The sequence below is a fragment of the Streptopelia decaocto genome, assembly GCF_964273445.1.
Source record: "Streptopelia decaocto genome assembly, chromosome: 2".
NCBI classification, from domain to species: Eukaryota; Metazoa; Chordata; class Aves; order Columbiformes; family Columbidae; genus Streptopelia; species Streptopelia decaocto.
In genome coordinates, this window is record NC_138655.1 from 74289946 (window position 1) to 74310217 (window position 20272).

Sequence of the window (20272 nt, forward strand, 5' to 3'; positions counted from 1 at the left end):
TCCCCTTAATCAAGGCAATCTCCCATACAGTCTTGGATTTGAAGCATAAGAGGCAGGGAAGCTATTACAGACCTTTAAATGAATGGAGAGATACTGTCAGAAATTCAGAACAGGAACTGAGTACCACCTGGCCAAGGATGTTAGTATTGTCTGAGTTGCTAAGCAACTATATAATAGTTATTCATTTCAAGATTAAGTAAATTTTGTCATTTAAAGAATGAATTACAGTCTACTCCTTATTATTTAGAGGAAACCAAAATTTGCTTTATAGTGATATAGTACTTCTCACTCCCTTTATGCGTTACAGTATCTTATCACTAACATTTTCATACACTAGTTAAGAAATATAAAATCTTTAATCCAAATTTGGATACCCTGATAGAGGCAGCCTTCTTTCTTCTGTTTTTCACCTTTCCTTGAGATGTTTTAATGTCACCAAACCTGAAACCAGTCTCTACCACTCCAGTCCTCCTTTCTTTGTATCTGCATCTCTGTCAGTATATGACAGAAAGACATATTATAGTAATCAGTGTCCTGCTGAAGGCACAGCATCTTGTTTGATGCTTATGAGATTTATGAGCTGAAATAAGTCCTGGTCAGCATAGATGTTAACTATTTCAGAAAATGCTGTTGAACGAGTTGAGAATACTATTTTTTTTTTAAATTGTGACATATTGAAATCATTTACAGTTCCCAGCTTGTAGTGCTGGAATAGATGACAAAGTGTGTTCAGACATTTTGAAGGTTGTTCTACCACCTCAAGATAAACAAAAGAATTTACTGACATGAAGAAAGATGCTATAGAGAAAGCCATACCAGATAAGAGGGGAAATTATTTAAAAGAAAATCAGCAGCTTGATATACTTTCACACATAAATATCTATTTATGTGCTTTCGTGATTTGTATCATATGATAAATCTGTACCACACACTTAATAGTAATACATAGAACATTACATAAGTTATCAGTTAAAATGATTTGGCTTCTGATTGCACCATCAATACAATGGGTCAAACGACAATTGTCGACTAGTGAAAACTGGAGAGGTTTTACAGATCTTAATAGATCGATTTACTCTGGTCAAGCACCTGATTCATTTTTCTTTGTACATCAATCTCCTCACTTGGCACTTACCAACTGCTCTCTGGGGAAGGAAGGTGATTTAACATTTGCAGTCTACCTGGGGATTTGTTTATTTTTTAATAAGGAAAAGTTTCTTGTAGGTGCTACTTGAGGGTGTACAATAGCCCTAGAACTTACTCAAAGAGCAGCTCTTAAGCACACGGCCACATCATGAATATGCTGCATGCAAAATCTCTGAGCATCTTGGCTATGCTTTTCTCCTTCTGCGAGATATCCTCCTTTGTTGGGAGAGTGCTGCCATGGCAACCAAGGGCAGCAGAAGGCAAGGGAGCTGACAGGCATGGATATAAAGCAGGTTGGATTTTCAGGCTAATTACAAGGTTTTGTGTTCTGGGTCACCTTGTAAATGAGATATGATGCTCAAAAAGCTGCGGCCAAAGCTGCTCAGCGGAAAGTGGAGCAAATGCACAAAGGTTCTTCTGGCATTTACCCTTTCCTGAACACAACCTGTAATTTTCATGGTAGGCAATTGCAATGGCTCTAGAAAACTGTTTGCTGGGTCATCTTGCTCAATAGACAAAAGTTGTTTTTATGAGCCAGACTGTAAAACTGTTCACTTTGGATCTGGTGAGTGATTTGTATCAGTGGACTTCTACCCTCAGAATTCCTTTGACACACTTGCTAAAATGCATTAAAACTAATTTTAATAAAGCCTGAATGAAATGGGTTTAAGCAGCTTTGCAGGCTAATGCTGCTTCAAAATATTTTCTCATCTTGATCAGTGCAGAGCCCTTTCCGTTTAAGGCTGGCAAGTTTTTTTATTATCTGTGCTGTATATGTAAAGCATTTCTAGTCTGCCTGAGGAACAAGTATGGAGGCAGCTGGAACCTGGTTCCTACATTTCCTCCACCTGTGGCCTGTGTTTCTGATCCACTTTATAAATCTGCAATTTGAACCACACTTGCCACGAGAATATAGTGAAAATTCGTGTTTGCACTGCTCCTTGGAGATGCCTCACCCTACCTCCTGTCATTTCCTTGTTGACATTGGGCTGGTGGTTTATTTACGCAGTAGGATTCCATTTTAAAATGCTGCTTCACATAAATAAGCACCAAGGAGAATTTTATTCTTAAAAAACTGTACAAGGTGTATATATGGTAGACTCAGACCACACTGGGGCTTCTTCCTGATGCAGGGTAGGGATGTTGTGTGAACAGGGACCTGCAGACAGGACCTCGGGAGCACTTTGGGGCCCCTCAGTTAACGCACAGCCTGACGTACCTGCACACAGCACCTTGCCTTTACATATGCATATCAGCATGTAGAATATTTTGCAGCTGACAGTGTTCACCTGGGATGTTGACAAGGACATCAGGATGGACTTCTGTCCCTCGCAGGCTATTCCCAGCATGTCATGAGCAAGACTTACTCTGTTACAGCTTTGGCTTTGTTCCTGTCTTCCTTTAGCAACGTGGATCAGTCAGTTGCAGAGAGAAAACATTCAATATGGTGAAACATTGCTTTGGTAGCTCAGAGAGGTACAGAACTGATACAGCTTGCTCATCAATTTGGACTCCTAAGGTTTAGTTTTCAAGTTACATCAGAACCACTGTTTCTAACACCTGCTCTTGGACTTTGCCTGACTTTTAGTGAAACGTTTTAACCTAACTCAAGTTCTATAGCTTAGTCTAACAATGCCTGACTGAAACTTTATGGTTCCCAATATTTTGAATTTCACAGGAATGTAGTAAGGCTGGTAAGATGATCTAGTCTCTTCTGGCTTTATATATAAGCATTTATTTTAAAGGTTCTTTATCTTCTTTCTAATTCTTTTGGGTTAATGTTTGTAGTCACTCTGTATTTGTAATTTCTTACCTTAGTTATGACAAAACTAAATGCTGGTGTTGTATAAGAGCTACAATGGTATTTAAAAATCCAGTCAATTTGCATATTCTCTCCGCAGCGATGAAGCAGCTTCTTCCTTTAAGACATATTGGTCCTTTGAAATTAGCAAGCAATTTGCTGGTCAGTGCACCTAAATGAGAAACAGGCAGTAAATCAATGTCTATGCTCAGGTCTCTGGGCTCTACTGTTATTGCAAATGCTGCAAAATTAAACAAGATTTTTATTCTTCCGTACAGAGTCAATTCAGACCAATGGAAGAGTGAGAGAATATTGTCAGTTCTTCAGGCAAATCCAAATCCTTCATCCTGCCCTTTCCGATGATGCCTCGGAACTGCTGCAAAGACAACTGCTATAAAAATGGATCAGGGCAACCTTTCTGTCTGTCCTTCAAATTAATATCACCTCTCCCAAAATACTGCTGCCTGTGCAATACTTTTTTTTTCTGTAGATATCCCCAGAAGATAAACCAGCTGCAGTAATTTGCAGCAATTTATAATTATTGATGAGTCGTGAGGATACCTTCTTTGTAGTGAATACACATCCAATTAACTATGTATCTCATTACTAGGACTGTCTTCAACCCCCAGTAAGATTCTACTGATAACTGGACAAAATTGTATGGACAGTGTTCTGCAGTTTTCTAGCTCTTCAGTGTACTGCATCACTTGCAGAAAACAGACTAGCAAAATTGTTATAATTTGCTTCAATTTTTAATAGCTCTCTTGTGGTGGAGCTTTAATCTGTATGAAATTATGAAAGCGCTGAGTGAAGAGTGCAGCTGTTGCGGCTAATGGAGTTAGAATTTGACCAGAGCTTTCTGATGAATATGCAATACTATTGCACAAAATATATATTAATATGTTCACTTATAAAAATAGAAATTATTAGAAAATATGGAATTCAAAAAAAGGGTCCCAAGTTCTTACGTGAGAAAATTTCAGTACAGTATAGATTGTAAAGTACAGTACGGTGGTTAATTAATTAGAATCTGAAAGATGCACCATTCCTGGTTGTGTGCAGTTGGATAACTGCATACCAGTATACTTAAATATCGTTTTTATATGTATTTACATATAATTGCTAACATGCATCTGAGGTTATTCAAATGATTATTTGTACAACTGTAGGTCACGCCAGTTTGAACTTTTACATATTGTCCTGGTTTGGGCTGGGATAGTTAATTTTCTTCCTAGTTGCTGGTTGTCCTGGTTTTGTTAAAAAACAAGTTTCTCTTTTAGGGAATTTGCCTGTCAGCTAAAGCCTTCATATTAACTGCATTTTCCTGAAGAACCAGATACATGTTTTGGTAAACATAGCAATGGAATGCAAACTTATTGATAAGCATGGATGGACATCTCGCGAGAGGGGCAACGAGAAACCAGTGACCGAGAAACTGACCAACTGTGTATAACATTCCATTCACGTGAATACTTCATATAAAAGTGGGAGATCACGAGGATCTCATCTCTTTCCCTTTTTCCCTTTTTCCTCATGGCTGACATTAGGAGAGGATCTTGCTGGTCGTCCCTGCGAACTGAGGCCTAGTGAGAGACTGAATCCAGCTCCACTTGGCTGCAGAGTCTAATCCAGGACTTCGGGTGCCGGCTCTGCAGTTGCTGGGACTTTCAAGATTGGTTTTGTATATTTTGTATTATTTTCTCTATTCTTATTAGTAGCATTAGTAAAACATTGTTAATTTTTCCAGCTCTCTTCTCTCTGTCCTTCTTTCCCTCCCGATCGCCTGTCCTTAGTGGGAAGCAGGGAGAGGGAGGGGCAAAAGGGGGAAGGCGGGGAGGAGAGGAGGTTAACAATACATCTGCCAGGGTTTTATTGTCACCCCGCAATCTAAACCCTCGACACTGGTATAGTGCCTTATTTTGCATTTAGAATGAGAATAATGTTGATGATACTCTGATTTTTTAGTTGTGGCTAAGTAGTCAAGGACTTTTCAGCTTCCCACACTGTACCAGGCACAGAAGAAGCTGGAAGGGGGCACAGCTGACCCCAACTGGCCAAAAGAATATTCGATACCGTGTAATCTCACACTCCATATATTTCGGGAAAAGAAGAAGGAAGGGGGAAACATTTGGAGTGATTGTGTTTGTCTTCCCAAGTAACCACTACATGTGATGGAGCCCGGCTTTCCTGGAGATGACCGAACACCTGCCTGCCCATGGGAAGCAGTGAAAGAATGCCATGTTTTGCTTTGCTTGTGTGCGCAGCTTTTGCTTTACCTATTAAACTGTCTTTATCTTAACGTGTCGGTTTTCTTACTTTTGCTCTTCTGACTATCTCCTCCATCCTACCAGTGGGGAGTGAGTGAGCGGCTGTGTGGGACTTCATTGCTGACTGGGGTTAAACCATGTCACATATACATTTAAATATGTCTGTGTTTACCTGAACATCCCCAGAGTGCAGTAGAGGTAAGAAAAGGAAATGCCAAAGCTGTGAGATAAACATTCATTTTTTCTGTCCTTTTCAAATGCATTTGATCTAGTTCCCAGGTGGTTTGCAGGGTTGAGTTAACATGATATAATCTTAAAACTTAGTCTATTGAGCTGTTTTCAAAGTGAGCTTAATTTTATAGCAGTGGTAAGAAGACTTAAACAAACCAATGCGATTTTATGCTGGAGGATTTCTGGGCAAAGGAGGATGTCTTTATATGACTCAGTTTAATATTTACTCTTTAAAAGCAGCAAAGAAGAAAACGTTCCTTGTTGTCCTTTGCTATCACGTATAAAGAGGAGGAGAGTTTACAGGTATACACGTATAACAGGTATACACGTATAAAGAAGAGGAGAGTTTACAGGTCATGGAAGCAGGGGCTGGCCACTTGGGAGGAATATAAGGCTGCTGTTAGAGGATGTAGGAAGGCAGCTAGGATAGCCAAGGCCTCCTTAGAATTACAGCTGGCGAGAGGGGTCAAGGACAGCAAAAAGAACTTTTTCAAATACATAGCAGATAAAACTAATACCAGAGGCAATGTAGGCCCACTGATGAATGGGGTGGGTGCCCTGGTGGCAGAAGATACAGAGAAGGCAGAATTACTGAATGCCTTCTTTGTCTCTGTCTACTCTGACGGAGGTTGTCCTGGGGAGCCCTGTACCCCTGAGACCCCGGATGAAGCCAGGTCAATGGAGGAGTTTGCTTTAGTCGATGAGGACTGGGTTAGGGAGCAATTAAATAGTCTGGACATTCATAAATCCATGGGTCCAGATGGGATGCATCCACGGGTGCTGAGGGAGCTGGCTGAAGTCATTGCTGGACCGCTCTCCATCATCTTTGCCAAGTCTTGGGAAATGGGAGAGGTGCCCGAGGACTGGAGGAAAGCAAATGTCACTCCAGTCTTCAAAAAGGGCAAGAAGGAGGACCCGGGTAATTATAGACCGGTCAGCCTCACCTCTGTCCCTGGGAAAGTAATGGAACAGCTTGTCCTTGGTGCCATCTCAAGGCATATCAAGGATAAGAGGGTTATTGGGGGCAGTCAGCATGGCTTTACCAAGGGTAGGTCATGCTTGACCAACCTCATAGCCTTTTATGAGAATGTAACAAGGTGGATGGATGATGGCAGAGCGGTGGATGTGGTCTACCTTGACTTCAGTAAAGCCTTTGACACAGTCTCCCACAGCATCCTCACAGCTAAGTTGAGGAGGTGTGGTCTAGACAATAGAGTAGTGAGGTGGGTTGCAAACTGGCTTAGGGAGAGAAGCCAGAGAGTGGTAGTCAATGGTGCGGAGTCTAGTTGGAGGCCAGTATCTAGTGGAGTGCCCCAGGGGTCAGTGCTGGGGCCAATATTAGTCAATATATTCATTAACGATTTAGACGAGGGAATAGAGTGTACTATCAGCAAGTTTGCTGATGACACCAAGCTGGGAGGAGTGGCTGACACGCCGGAGGGCTGTGCTGCCATCCAGCGGGACCTGGACAGGCTGGAGAGTTGGTCGGGGAATAACCTAACGAAATTTAACAAGGGCAAGTGTAAAGTCCTGCATCTGGGCAGGAACAACCCCAGGTTCCAGTATAGGTTGGGAGATTACATATTAGAGAGCAGTGTAGGGGAAAGGGACCTGGGGGTCCTGGTGGACAACAGGATGACCATGAGCCAGCACTGTGCCCTTGTGGCCAGGAAGGCCAATGGCATCCTGGGGTGTATTAGAAGGGGGGTGGTTAGTAGATCGAGAGAGGTTCTCCTTCCCCTCTATTCCGCCCTGGTGAAACCACATCTGGAATATTGTGTCCAGTTCTGGGCCCCTCAGTTCAAGAAGGACAGGGAACTGCTGGAGAGGGTCCAGCGTAGGGCAACGAAGATGATTAAGGGAGTGGAGCACCTCCCTTATGAAGAAAGGCTGAGGGAGCTGGGTCTCTTTAGTTTGGAGAAGAGGAAACTAAGGGGGGACCTTATTAATGTTTATAAATATATAAAGGGTGAGTGCCATGGGGATGGAGCCAGGCTCTTCTTGGTGGCAAACAATGATAGGACAAGGGGTAATGGGATCAAGCTGGAACACAAGAGGTTCCACTTAAATTTGAGAAGAAACTTCTTCTCAGTAAGGGTGACAGAGCACTGGAACAGGCTGCCCAGGGAAGTTGTGGAGTCTCCTTCTCTGGAGACATTCAAAACCCGCCTGGACATGTTCCTGTGTGACCTCACCTAGGTGTTCCTGCTCCAGCAGGGGGATTGGACTAGATGATCTTTTGAGGTCCCTTCCAATCCCAAACATACTGTGATACTGTGATACTGTGATAAAAAAAAGGTCTTAAAACATTCTATTGATGTTGACCCAAGATAGATTCATCCTCTGAAAAAATATTGCATGATTTTATATATGAACTCTGAAGTGGCATATACTTTACGAAAATGTTTATTTAAAAGCTGTGTACACTGTATTTTCCTTAAATGGCATGGTTCTGGAGAAACAAGCTGTGTGCAGAAATCTTTGTAGGACAGGAATCTAACTTTCCCAACTACATTTTTCATCCTGAAATTATAAAGAAGAACTTCTTAGTCATCCAGGAATAGCAAAATCAAGATTACATACCAGGGAAAATATGTATTAGATAAGGCTGTTGGAGTTCCCTAAAGGTGTATGTGAGTTTTTGGATACCGATGATGCACAGATGAATTGTGTTTGGATTCCCTGATGGCTTTCAGCATGATCTCTTCTTAAAGAATCTCAAAGAATCTCAGGTTTTAAAAAGACAGAAATGAAAACTGGGAACAGTTCAGAGAAGAGTGGCGAGTTTGATCTGAAGTATAAAACAGCTTCTGTATGAGGAGCGGCTTAAATAAAGTAGCCTTCAGCCTGGAAAAAAAGATGACTGAGAGGGTCATGTTATAATAATCTATATAACCACAGGTGATGTGAAGAGGAGACATATGAGATGCCTGCTCCCTGTATCTTTTAGTACAAAAACTAAGAATTAAATTAGTGGATGGCTGTTTCCAAACAAATGGGAGCAAATGCTTCACACAATGCAAATGAGAGCTGTGGAACTCCTCGCCATGAGATTTTAGAGATGCGAAAGTTTAAAGGGGTTCAAAGCCCAATCCAACAAATTCACGGAGGAAAAGAATACAAAATCCATTGAGACTCACAAAGCTCAAAGGCAACATACAACAGCACGAGGATGTCCCTCCATGCTAAATCAGTGGGGGCGAGGGGAGCTGCGGAACTGCTACCTTGTTCTGAGTCACAGTTTTATCTGCCTGGGAATCCTCTCTTCACACATCTATCCCATTGCTTCAAGCTGTTTGTGTTCCTCAAATATTAATAAAGGTAACAGCAATATTTCCATGACAGGCTTTGTAACTGATTCGTTTGTAAAATTTGAAGCAAAATAAACATTAGAAAGAAGTGTTTTTGCTAACTGCTTCATTTCTTTTGCCTTCACCGTAATCTCAGTGAGTTCCAGCATGTAGTCCAAATGATTCTTTCCTCTCCACTTGATCAAAATAGAGCTTCATTGCTGAGCAGCAAATTAGAATTTTCTCGCAAGCTTAATGCTCTGCAACCATAATGATCAACCTTTAGAGACAGCAGAGCTTACACATATGCTGAGCAACCTCAGGAAGTTCATTGACATAAAAACAGAATTTCTGAGCAAGGAAATAGCGTATCTACGAAGTTATGTGTCTTCTGCAATGTGTGGCATAAGAAAAGAAATTCCCAGGCTAAGTAAAAAGCATCAAAAAAGCTGTCACGTAATTTATGCTTATTGTACTCTGCCCACATGTCTGAATTTGAAAGTTTTTCAAGTTCCTTAATTTGAAATAAGAGTTCTGAAAGAAAATTGTTGTCAATTTCTTTAACATATTCCAACAAGATTTATTATATCACTGAATCCATCTTTTGTTTTATTAAGCTCCAGATACCTATCCAATTACTCATTTAAGTGTTGCAACCTAATATGTGATGACCATAATTTATATTAAATGGCCTTAGACCAAGCGACATTTTATGTTTGATAAGAAATCTATTCAAAGGCATTTTTGTCTCCTGAAACATCTTGAGTCTTGGGCCTTGACCATACAAGAGAATCTCTTGAAAAGGGATTGGCCAAATGTAATAACATAATAGATAATAATCTATTATTTAAAAGATAATAATACTTGGAAACAAATAACAAGCTTGAAGAAGGAATTTCTTATATATTTAAATATAATGTCTTACTTCAGCAGTTTGTTTCTAAGGTGCCTATGGGTAAAACATTTTCCCTACAAAAATGGCTCCTATCAGTGATTTTGGCAACAGACAATTATAAGCTTCTTTTTGTTTACTGATGAGGACCAAAAATTCCCATGACAGTACTGAAGTGGCTTGGTATATATCATTGCATCTATATAATCACAGGAATTTTGAATCCTTAGCAACATTTCAAATAAAAGTTGGTGAATGTCAACAATTAACATCAAGAGTAAATGCTAATTTTGCAGCAGAATTGATATAAATAAGGCCCAGGTTCCCACAAAGTAACTTGTTAAATAATGCAATATGACAATAATTTCAAGTTATCTTTTCCCAGACTGTATATAAGAGTAGCTTTGTCTTCCTTTGAGGAATATTTGGAGAAGTTTGTTTAATATAATGACCAAATTACAAATACCAAGTAAATTAAATTCAAGTCAGATCTTTAGGAATGGGAATATTATGTGCTATTTCTTAGCACATAAAGGGACTTTTCTTTCAGGAGAAGAGAAGGAATCATTTTGAAAATTTTCATACTGTGCAGAAAGATGTTTATTTTTTTACTGTCTGCATTACGTCTTGTTGAGACTAAATACAGTCTCAGGATGAAATACGTCACAATACAGAAAATACAGATTCCTGATTTGAACTAAGAGTATTAAAAGAGCTGTTACGGAAGTACCTTGCAGTGTGTGCTCCTCCATTATCTTAATTAAGAAAATATACAGAAGCATCTTAAGCATATGGAAGCAGTGGAAGCGCATGCAGTGCTCCCCGAGCAGGGCAGACGCTCGTGTCACCTTGACTGTGTGCTCTGCAGAGCTGGGGGGGCGTCTGGCAGCTGCCCAGAGATGCCACATCCATTAATCATAGTAAAGTACAAAATGACTCTGTGTTGAAACAAGAGAATCCAGAAATATTCTTGGCAGCGATATTTCTGTTCTATTAACTCACTGTTAAGATCAGTATTTGGAATACTTCTCACACATTTTTTTTTAAGTCTTTGTTTATATAATTTACCTTTTAAATACATTGATTTAGAGAGGTTTCGGTAAATCTACAAGTTCAGTTAGCAGTTTCTAACTGACTTAGTTAAAATCTCAGAGATCACTCAGGGCAAAAATAAAAATAGATTGGATGGTATGGCGTCTTTATGATCAGAGGAGAGTCAAAGAGCAGAGTGCAAAGCACCTGGGATAGCTTTATTGGCATCATACAATAATAACTTTCAATCACTTGGGAACTGCCTTGATCAAAGAAAGTAATTTATAAAAGCAGCACAATATAGAATGTTTGGGAAATCATCGAGCCATTACCACCACTTAGTAGTGCTTTACTAAGCAACTGAATTAGAAAGGTAAATCAATGAAAACCAAACTGCTCTGCCTGAGATGACTGTTTGCATCAAGAGACTCTCTCCTGAATGGTGTGACAGACACAGGTTGCTTCATCTTACTCTGAGAACTGGCTAACAACAAATCTGCATGAAAAAACCCAGCAAGAGCTGTGAGCCCATCAGTTGCAGCATGTAGCGCCTGTAACAGGTCTGTCTTTACCTGTTAGACTTCACAGCTTTAAGTTAGATATTCTATATTGGGAAGCCTAAGAAAAAGAGGCTGCGGAATGCTGGGCACGCAACTGCTTCTACTTCCAGTAGACAAAGGGACAGAGAGGATGATGAACCTCAACACGCAGTAAAATCCTTGGCACGTTCTGCTGGGTCTGTTCAGCCCAGAGAAGAGAAGGCTGAGAGGGGATGTCATCAATATCTCCAGGGTGGGTGTCAAGAGGATGGGACCAGACTCCTTTCAGTGGTGCCCAATGACAGGATGAGGGACAACAGGCACAGACTGAAGCACAGGAGGTTCCATCTGAATATGAGGAGAAACTTCTTTACTTTGAGGGTGCCAGAGCACTGAACAGGCTGCTCAGAGAGGTTGTGGAGTCTCCTTCTCTGGAGACATTCAAAACCCACCTGGACACATTCCTGTGCAATCTGCTCTGGGTGAACCTGCTTTAGCAGGTGGGTTGGACTAGATGATCTCCAGAGGCCCATTCCAACCCAAACCATTCTGTGATTCTGTGATTCTTGGTCCGTTTCTTTTCAAGTCTGAGCAAAAGAATTTTATACTGTCTTTGTTTATCCTAAATGGAGTACAGGAGCACATTCTCCATCTTCAAGAAGCATGTGCTCTGCAGCATTATCTAGTATCTCTTAATTTCATAATTTCATATAAAGGGATAATGGTTAAAAATTTAAGCAGTTACCTGTAATTACATATTCCCTATTATTTCCAAAAGCTTACTGAAATTCAAGGGTACACTTGAAATTCTGAATGCTCATAAGCTTTCATACCTTTATTTTAGATAAATTTGTATTGCCTTTTAAATATTTTAGATGCTTTGTTGCCTGGCTGATGTTATTTTGATGTTGTTTTTAAACAGAATTCCAGATCACCTCCAACCATGCAATCCAGGTAACAGAATGGAAAAGAGCAAACATAACATTCTCCTCCAACAAATGTCTTGAAGGTGATCATCTAACCAGTGCATACATCACTGTAGTTCATACATATATTCCTTTTCAGAGCACCAATTAACAGACTAGATAAAATATAGGTTAGATTTCTGTGTTACATATGCAACTGGAAATGGCAAACACCGTTGTTTCTAGCAATTCTCATTCTACATTTTAAACTCAAATGCACTTATTCCAGCTACCCTTTCTTCCCTAAAACATACATAAATTACAAGTTACCTCTCTTCCATATTTTGCTAAATATGGACTATTTGGGGCAGTTGTAATAATGGCATAATTCGCATGGCTAGCCTAGAAATATTTAGTAAAGCAACCATAAAATAACAGAATAAGAAAGCACTGTAAATTTAGAACTGGATCCGAGGAGAACATGAAACTTGATGATTTAGCATTTTTTTTCTGTTTGGTTGTTGTTTTTTTTTTTTTTTTTCTCACATGGACAGATTTCCCATGAAACACACACTGCTGCGCTCCCATGATTACAGGATTTTATTCCCTAATCCTCCATCTCCACTAACTATCCCAGTCACCATGTTTCCCGTGGCCACCTCGATATCCAGAGGAAGTAGATGGTCCATGCGTTGCATGCAAATCACCTCTCTTCGAAACAGGGACCTTCCTCCCATCAACAAGCACAGACATGAGTGTTAGGAGGGTAACCATCTTCATTTTGGCCAGTGTTGGGTACTTATTTTATTAACCAACGACAATAACAAACTATACGCTCACGGAGCAGACATTTCACACATATTTATGGTGCTACAGCTGTGGAAGTGCTTGCATCCCATGGCTCCCCCACAACTACAGGCTTATCTCCAAATCCTGCAGGAAGCTATGGCCAGCACACAGAGGGAGACTGCAGACCTTCAGCCTCCCTAACATCTCCTGCAGCCAGTGTGATGCTGGTTCCACAGGTCCCCAAACCCTTCACCGGGTATTGGGTGAGGATATAGAATCATAGAAACATCTGTTTGGAAAAGACCCTTAAGATCATCGAGTCCAACCATAACCTAACTCTGGCATTAAACCATGTCCCTAAGAACCTTGTCTAGATGCCTCTCAAACACCTCCAAGGATGGTGACTCCACCACTTCCCTGGGCAGCCTGTTCCAATGCTTCACAACCCTTTCCATGAATAAATGTTTCCTAATATCCAATCTAAACCTCCCCTGGCGCAACTTGAGGCCATTTCCTCTGGTCCTATCATTTGCTACTTGGGAGAAGAGACCGACACCCTCCATGCTACAACCTCCTTCCAGGTAGTTGTAGAGAGTGATAATAGAATCATAGAATCATTTCAGTTGGAAAAGTCCCTCAGGATCATTGAGTCCAACCATAACCTAACTCGAGTACTAAAGGTCTCCCCTCAGCCTCCTTTTCTCCAGGCTAAACAGCCCCATTTCCCTCAGCTGCTCCTCATCAGACTTGTGCTCCAGACCCCTCACCAGCCTTGTCGCCCTGCTCTGCACTCTCTCCAGCACCTAAACCAGATGCAGCTCATCTTCACTGCCTGCTCAAGGACTTGCCTGGCAGGCATTAGCTGTTCAGCAGCTATAATACCCTGGCTCTCACCAACAGCCTCTGACTGTCACTCCCTGTATGGACCACGACCAGCACCCTGATGGCTTACTCATCACTTCACAGATGATCTAGAGGGGGCCACAATTGCTCAGCTGTGGCTCATGCTGCTGCTGGAGCACTGACAAGGGCTGAGCTGGCTGCTGACAGGCACAACGCTGTTTATAAACCTGACTGCAGAAACTGTGGGGAGAAAAAAAAAAAAACAACACAAGCCCTTATTGTCCACCAAAATTAGGGATGCCCAAAGCCATCAAAGAGGAGCTGGCCAGGGCCGGCCTGCCCCACAGCCGGCCTGTCAGACCTTAGTGTCATTCAGGAGAGACCCTGACTGCGTGCCACAGAGAGCGTACCCATGTGCCTGCAGGACCCCGGCTATGTTTACTCCATCCCCTTTGCTTGCCCTCCCTTGCAGAAGAGGAGCTTGTGGAGGTAGGTCTCGTAGCCCACAGAGAAGCCAGCAGCAGATTCACTCCTACAGCTAAAAGCAGTTAAAAAAGATGCACTGGCCAAAATGGACAAAACAATTTTTTGAAAAGGTCTGCTCGTTCATCGCAAAATGCTGAAAGAAAATAATACTTTGTATAGTTTTGGCAAACTATACAAACACTATATTCTACATTAATGCCCACTAAATATGATCAGGTGACAATGCTTACAGGATGGAGGAGAAAAGCAAGATGCAGAAGGAAATGCACAGCCTAACGAAAATATTACCCTTTATACTATAAATTAACTGTAATTATACTATTATTATTATACTTGTAATTTATACTTGTAAATTATACCTGTAATTTATACTATAAATTAATTGTCCACAAGGTACAGGGAACCTCCTAATGCAAAAGCACATGGGGATTCCTATGGAGTGACATGAACGCTGTAACTGAGACAGAAAGGACACTTACTGGACAACTCACCTAATTTCAAGGGCTTCCTACACTGAGCCCACCAAAGCATAGAAAATTCAGAGACTGTGAGCAGAGTTTCTCTTTCACCATCCTCTGCCAAAAACATCTCATGTTGCCCTACCCTGCTGGTGCTCTTGAGGAGCTGGGAAGTAGCGAGGCTGTGGAGAACCAATTCAGCTGCATAGCAGGCAGAGAGCAGCTGTGACGCATTGAAACAACACACAGAAGCTGGTTTTTCTCTGTTAAGGAAATTTTCAGCACACACAAAAATGTTTAAGATTCAGAAAGTTAAATTTTGAATTCTGTTCAGTGTTTTTGTATTCAAGGAACAAATGCTCTTTCCAGCGCATCTATGAGTATCCCTGTCCTTCTCACGCCTTCTTTTCCTGTCAGCAGTAGGAGTAAATCCATACATTATAAGCTCTACTAATCCATTATTAGTTTCTAATGAATATACAGCATTGGATATAGATATGGAAAGAAGACAGTACTTCAGGTGTGGGAACTATGGCACCAACAACTTGAACACACCAAAATCCCCATCAAGGTCTTTAACTGACTAAGCAGGTCTGCTCTAGAGCACGTGCATGTAGTGCTATTTTGGAGATCCTGCCCAATTTAGTAACTGACAGTTAGAAAAATAATAAATTCATTTGCTGGTGCAAAAAAAGTCAAGTTACATCTGGAAGGGCAAACGCAATCACAAACAGTTCAAGTTTCAAAAACTCCCAAGATTAAAACAGGTCCTTGTCCTCCTGCATCCACTGTAAAACCAGTCATCTGTACATGCACTACACCCTTAGGTAGTGAACCCAACACGCTCCTTTATGTTGTGACTACATACGAACAGTTACAGATTTCACACAGGTTTGCAGCTGATCAGAAACACTTACGGGGACAACCACTGATCCCCAAAATCTCCTGCTTCAGGTACTGAAAGGGACATAAGCTTTTAACAGCCAAGTTGTGACATACATTTTATTTCTATCATTGTGAGACTGAGGAACACGCTGTTTTTCATAGCTTTCAGTTCATTCTCCAAAGCATAGCATACAATAGAAAAATGTTAGAATTAAATTTTTCAATTTATTATTCAAACTGCTTACAGAAAATGAATCAAATTAAACAAGACCTTACATTAAATACTATACAAAATATTAACATTGAGGTGCTAGTCCCCGAATACACTCGCTTTCTATAACCTCAGCCATCTGCACTGCAGCTCATGGAACAAAACAAGAGCATCTGAAGGTTTTCTTGGCTGCAATTCATTATGACACACAGGAACTGCAGCCTTTGACAGGTTCCTGTTCAGCAGAATTTGGCAAGATGAAAGCAGTAAACTGTTTGTACTGTAATAAAAAAATGAAAAATAATCAAGTATAACAAACACATTTCTCTTAAAAACAGATGCGCCCACAATCCTGGAGCACACTGTTCAGAAGACAAAAAAAATACATTTTCTGCTTCAGCAATGCACTTTGTGGGAAATGCTATGTATTGACAACCTGTAGGCATGTTCATCTCCAAAACCTTTCAAGAAGGAGGAACAGATTACCATTGGAAGTTTCAAGTGTAATCTTTGAGTAAAAGTCTTCAGAAAGGTCCAGTAGCCTCAGACCAGAACCATCAGCAATCACCAAGCACCTTTACAGACCATTGCTGCCATTTTCAGTACAGTTGTTACAAAGGCTTGGATTTACCCTCTCTACAATCAATGTTTTTATAGAGTGGTGTCTGCTTATGGAATTGACATTTTTAGAGCTATCGAAGGCCAACTTAAGGAGAAGGATCTTCTCCTCGAATAGCTTTGTACTTTGCCATATCTTCTGGAAACACCTTCGTCAGTTCTTGAATTAACAGACTTTTAAATTTCTGGAAAGAGAAAAAAAGTGTATACATCATCTGCACAATTTATTTAGATCTCATCAAGCAATGTTATCGGATTAACAGAAATGTTTGCATACACAGTATTACATTTCAGTGACCTAAGAGAATAGTACCCAAAAAACCCCCTCAAAACCACACACACAAACACAGAAAGTAATGTTTACAAAATTCAGATAAAGTGTTCAAGTGAAATCCACTAGGAAAGCACCAGGCAAACAAAAAATATTTTAATTTCTCATAAATTAACTAGTATTTTCAAATAAGAAATACAATGTAGTTGGACCTCTCTGGTAAACTCTGGTGCATCAATATTTGTCTGACCTTATTAAGCAAAGGTGATAAAGGACATATCCCCTTGATTTGATATGGAATCTCCTCCACCTCCAAAATGCAACTCATGCCTGGCTCAGAAATACATTCATTCTTCCTACAATTTTTACAACCACGGAGCATATCGAAAGAAAGAGAAGCTTAGAACATATACAGCTGTATTTACATTCTGCAGCACAAATTGCCATCCTCCACGTTAATTTTAAGTTCAGCCAATGAACATTCTGAAACACAAACAGCCCTTTCTCAAATGTCACTAAACTTCCTTTTCTGATTGTATTTTTCAGCAGTAAATCCAGCAGTTAAGCAACAGAGCAGGACACTTCAGTTCATACGAGATTAAAGTAAGAGCTCAGAAAAGCCTAAATACTTGTGTACATTTTAAGTAACTTTATAAAGATTAAGTGATGCTTATATAGCATGTTTGAGATTTTAATACTTTAAGATCCACTCAAGACTCAAAAAAATATCTATTCTGTTTTGCTTATTCCTAAATTTACTCACATCACAGTTACAGATCTGTAACAGTGTGAGGTACACACTAGTATTCAAAAAGAATATAAAAATCTGCAGCGCTACGGTACAACTTTAACCAAAATAAAATCACAGCAACATCTGTATCTCCAACTGTGGGATGAATTACATGTTTCCTTTCTAGAATCAGCTGTCTTAATGTCAATTAAGATACAGGGATGAAGAGCAATTCCCAATACAAAACACCTAACAGGGGAATTTAATAACTGCAGAAGTGAAAGACCCACATATTTACAGAAAAGTAAAAACTTATCAAGTACATTATTACATTAGTACTTTCATTATTTGTAGTTTACCTTCATTGTATCAATTTTTCCTTTTACTTGCTCATTTTTAGCCAAAGCTCGCTCCAGACACTCTTTCGTGTAAAGCTGAGGATTGCGGCCTTGATCTATGTACCTGAAAATACAAAAGATAACACTTAAATGATCATACTCCTACTAGAATGTTCTCCAAGGCACAGAATTATTCACCTTGCTGTATTTTTGTTACTACTGTTATCTGAACCGTGCATTTTCCAGTTTATCTCAGCCATTTTCAAAAGGAGAACAAGGCTGTGGCCAGCAAACACATGTCTTGGAATGCTGGTTTAAATCTTTGTTTCCAGAAAGCCTGGAGATTTGGAAAAAAAAAAACACATTAAAAGCAAACAAAACTTATATCTATCTAGTTCCTCATAGGCAACAAGTACACATGAATGAAGAAAGATGGTCCCTTTCCAAGCAACTGAAAGGGCACTAACCACAAAGTAGCTTAGTTGGTACATGATAAGCAATAAGCACACAGGAATATGGCATCCAGCAATTCAAGAATGAGGAGGAAGGGAACCTATCATAGTCAAAAGTAAAAATTAACACACCTCTATTCGGAAACATAAAGTGTACTTTTACTTTGCAATGTAAGTGCCTGACAAAGGGAAATTCCATCACTGAATAAAGAACAGAACATTTCAGACTGTCATCCTAGATTTATAGATAGAATGGAAGCCCAACTGAAAAAAGTCCTGTATAGCCAGTAATACATTAGAATATCACAAACCAGTGACACTTGGACTTAAAAGAAACACTAGTAAATTAACTGGTTGGCTACATCATAAAAACAGTCTTGTACAGCTGTCCCTCCACATTTATGATTTTGCTTTCAATGTTCTTACTCCCTGCCAACAAGAAGATTGCCACTAATGAAATTAAACACCTAAGTACTGGCCTGATTTATTTTCATGTGCAATTTAAAATCTTGATTCTAACCTAGTGTAAAAGTGTATTTCCAAAGTGAAAGCTTACTTACTAAATCACTAGATTTGGCAGAATCTACATTACTGCCTACATATGTAAAGACAATGTAAATTGTAAATATATATATATATATGTGTATATATATATATACATATCTGAAAGCAAATGTGTAATTTTTCACTTCTCTTGCATTTTTGCCTTCTCACAGGCTGAAGATACTTCTTACCTCCTTCTGCCTGCTCACATTCTCATGAGGCATTCAGAAGATGGAGTATAAGAAAGAAGCAGTCCTCAGGGAAAATATCCACAGAATCACAGAATGTTCGGGATTGGAAGGGACCTCAAAAGACCATCTAGTCCAATCCCCCTGCCAGAGCAGGAACACCCAGATGAGGTTACACAGGAATGTGTCCAGGCGGGTTTTGAATGTCTCCAGAATAGGAGACTCCACAACCCCCATGGGCAGCCTGTTCCAGTGCTCTGTCACCCTCACCATGAACAAGTTTCTTCTCATATTTAAGCGGAACCTCCTGTGTTCCAGTTTGAACCCATTACCCCTTGTCCTACTGTTGGTTGTCACCGAGAAGAGCCTGGCTCCATCCTCATGACATTTACCCTTTACATATTTATAAACATTAATGAGGTCACCCCTCAGTCGTCTCCTCTTCAAGCTAAAGAGACCCAGCTCTCTCAGCCTTTCCTCATAAGGGAGATGCTCCACGCCCTTAACCATCTTCGTGGCTCTGCGCTGGATTCTCTCCAGCAGTTCTCTGTCCTTCTGGAATTGAGGGGCCCAGAAATGGACACAATATTCCAGATGTGGTCTCACCAGGACAGAGTGGAGGGGGACGAGAACCTCCCTCGACCTACTAACCACCCCCTACTAATACACCCCAGGATGCCATTGGCCTTCCTGGCCACAAGGGCACAGTGCTGGCTCATGGTCATCCTGCTGTCCACCAGGACCCCCAGGTCCCTTTCCCCTACACTGCTCTCTAACAGGTCGTTCCCCAACTTATACTGGAACCTGGGGTTGCTCCTGCCCAGATGCAAGACTCTACACTTGCCCTCCACACCAAAAAACACACGCTACCTCAGACCACACCGACTGCTGCACCTCCCCTTCCACGTACACAGCGACTTACTCAAAAACTTCTAAGGGGACGCTGATATCGTGAAGCTGCTGCCGACATTTGTCGATATCCTGCAAGCCCGTCACCATGAAATTCCTGTAAGGAGAAAACGGGTCGTTTTGGCACAAGATTTGGTGGGGTTGGGGGGGATGGGGGGGGAGCGGGAAGAGCCCCGAGGCCTGGCAACAAAAAGGGGGGTTAGGGGGAGCGCCCTCACAATTTCTGGTTGAGCCCAGCCTGGCTGCTGGGCTGGAAGTCGCTGACGATAATGCCGAGCTGCCGAATGTTCTCCACGAACTTCTCCAGGTGCTCCTCCAGGGAGTCGAACTTCTCCGCCATCGCCATAACCTGCCCGTCCCCCCCCACCACCACTTCCGGCAACTGGCGCATGCGCTTAAGGAGCGGAGAGGCTCCACACGCCCTCCCGGCTTTTTCAGACCACGCCCC

At 41.0% G+C, this 20272-nt stretch overlaps 1 protein-coding gene across 1 annotated transcript; it reads right to left on the minus strand.

The window, feature by feature from the left end:
* Nucleotides 1–15667: 15667 nt before the first annotated feature.
* Nucleotides 15668–20184, minus strand: MED10 (mediator complex subunit 10). The gene is made up of 4 exons (XM_082045519.1): nucleotides 20043–20184; nucleotides 19838–19921; nucleotides 17754–17856; nucleotides 15668–16578 (listed from the first exon to the last, which is right to left on the minus strand). The coding sequence occupies exons 1-4, from the start codon at nucleotides 20168–20170 to the stop codon at nucleotides 16483–16485; spliced, it is 411 nt and encodes a 136-aa protein (XP_081901645.1). The 5' UTR covers nucleotides 20171–20184; the 3' UTR covers nucleotides 15668–16482.
* Nucleotides 20185–20272: the final 88 nt, after the last annotated feature.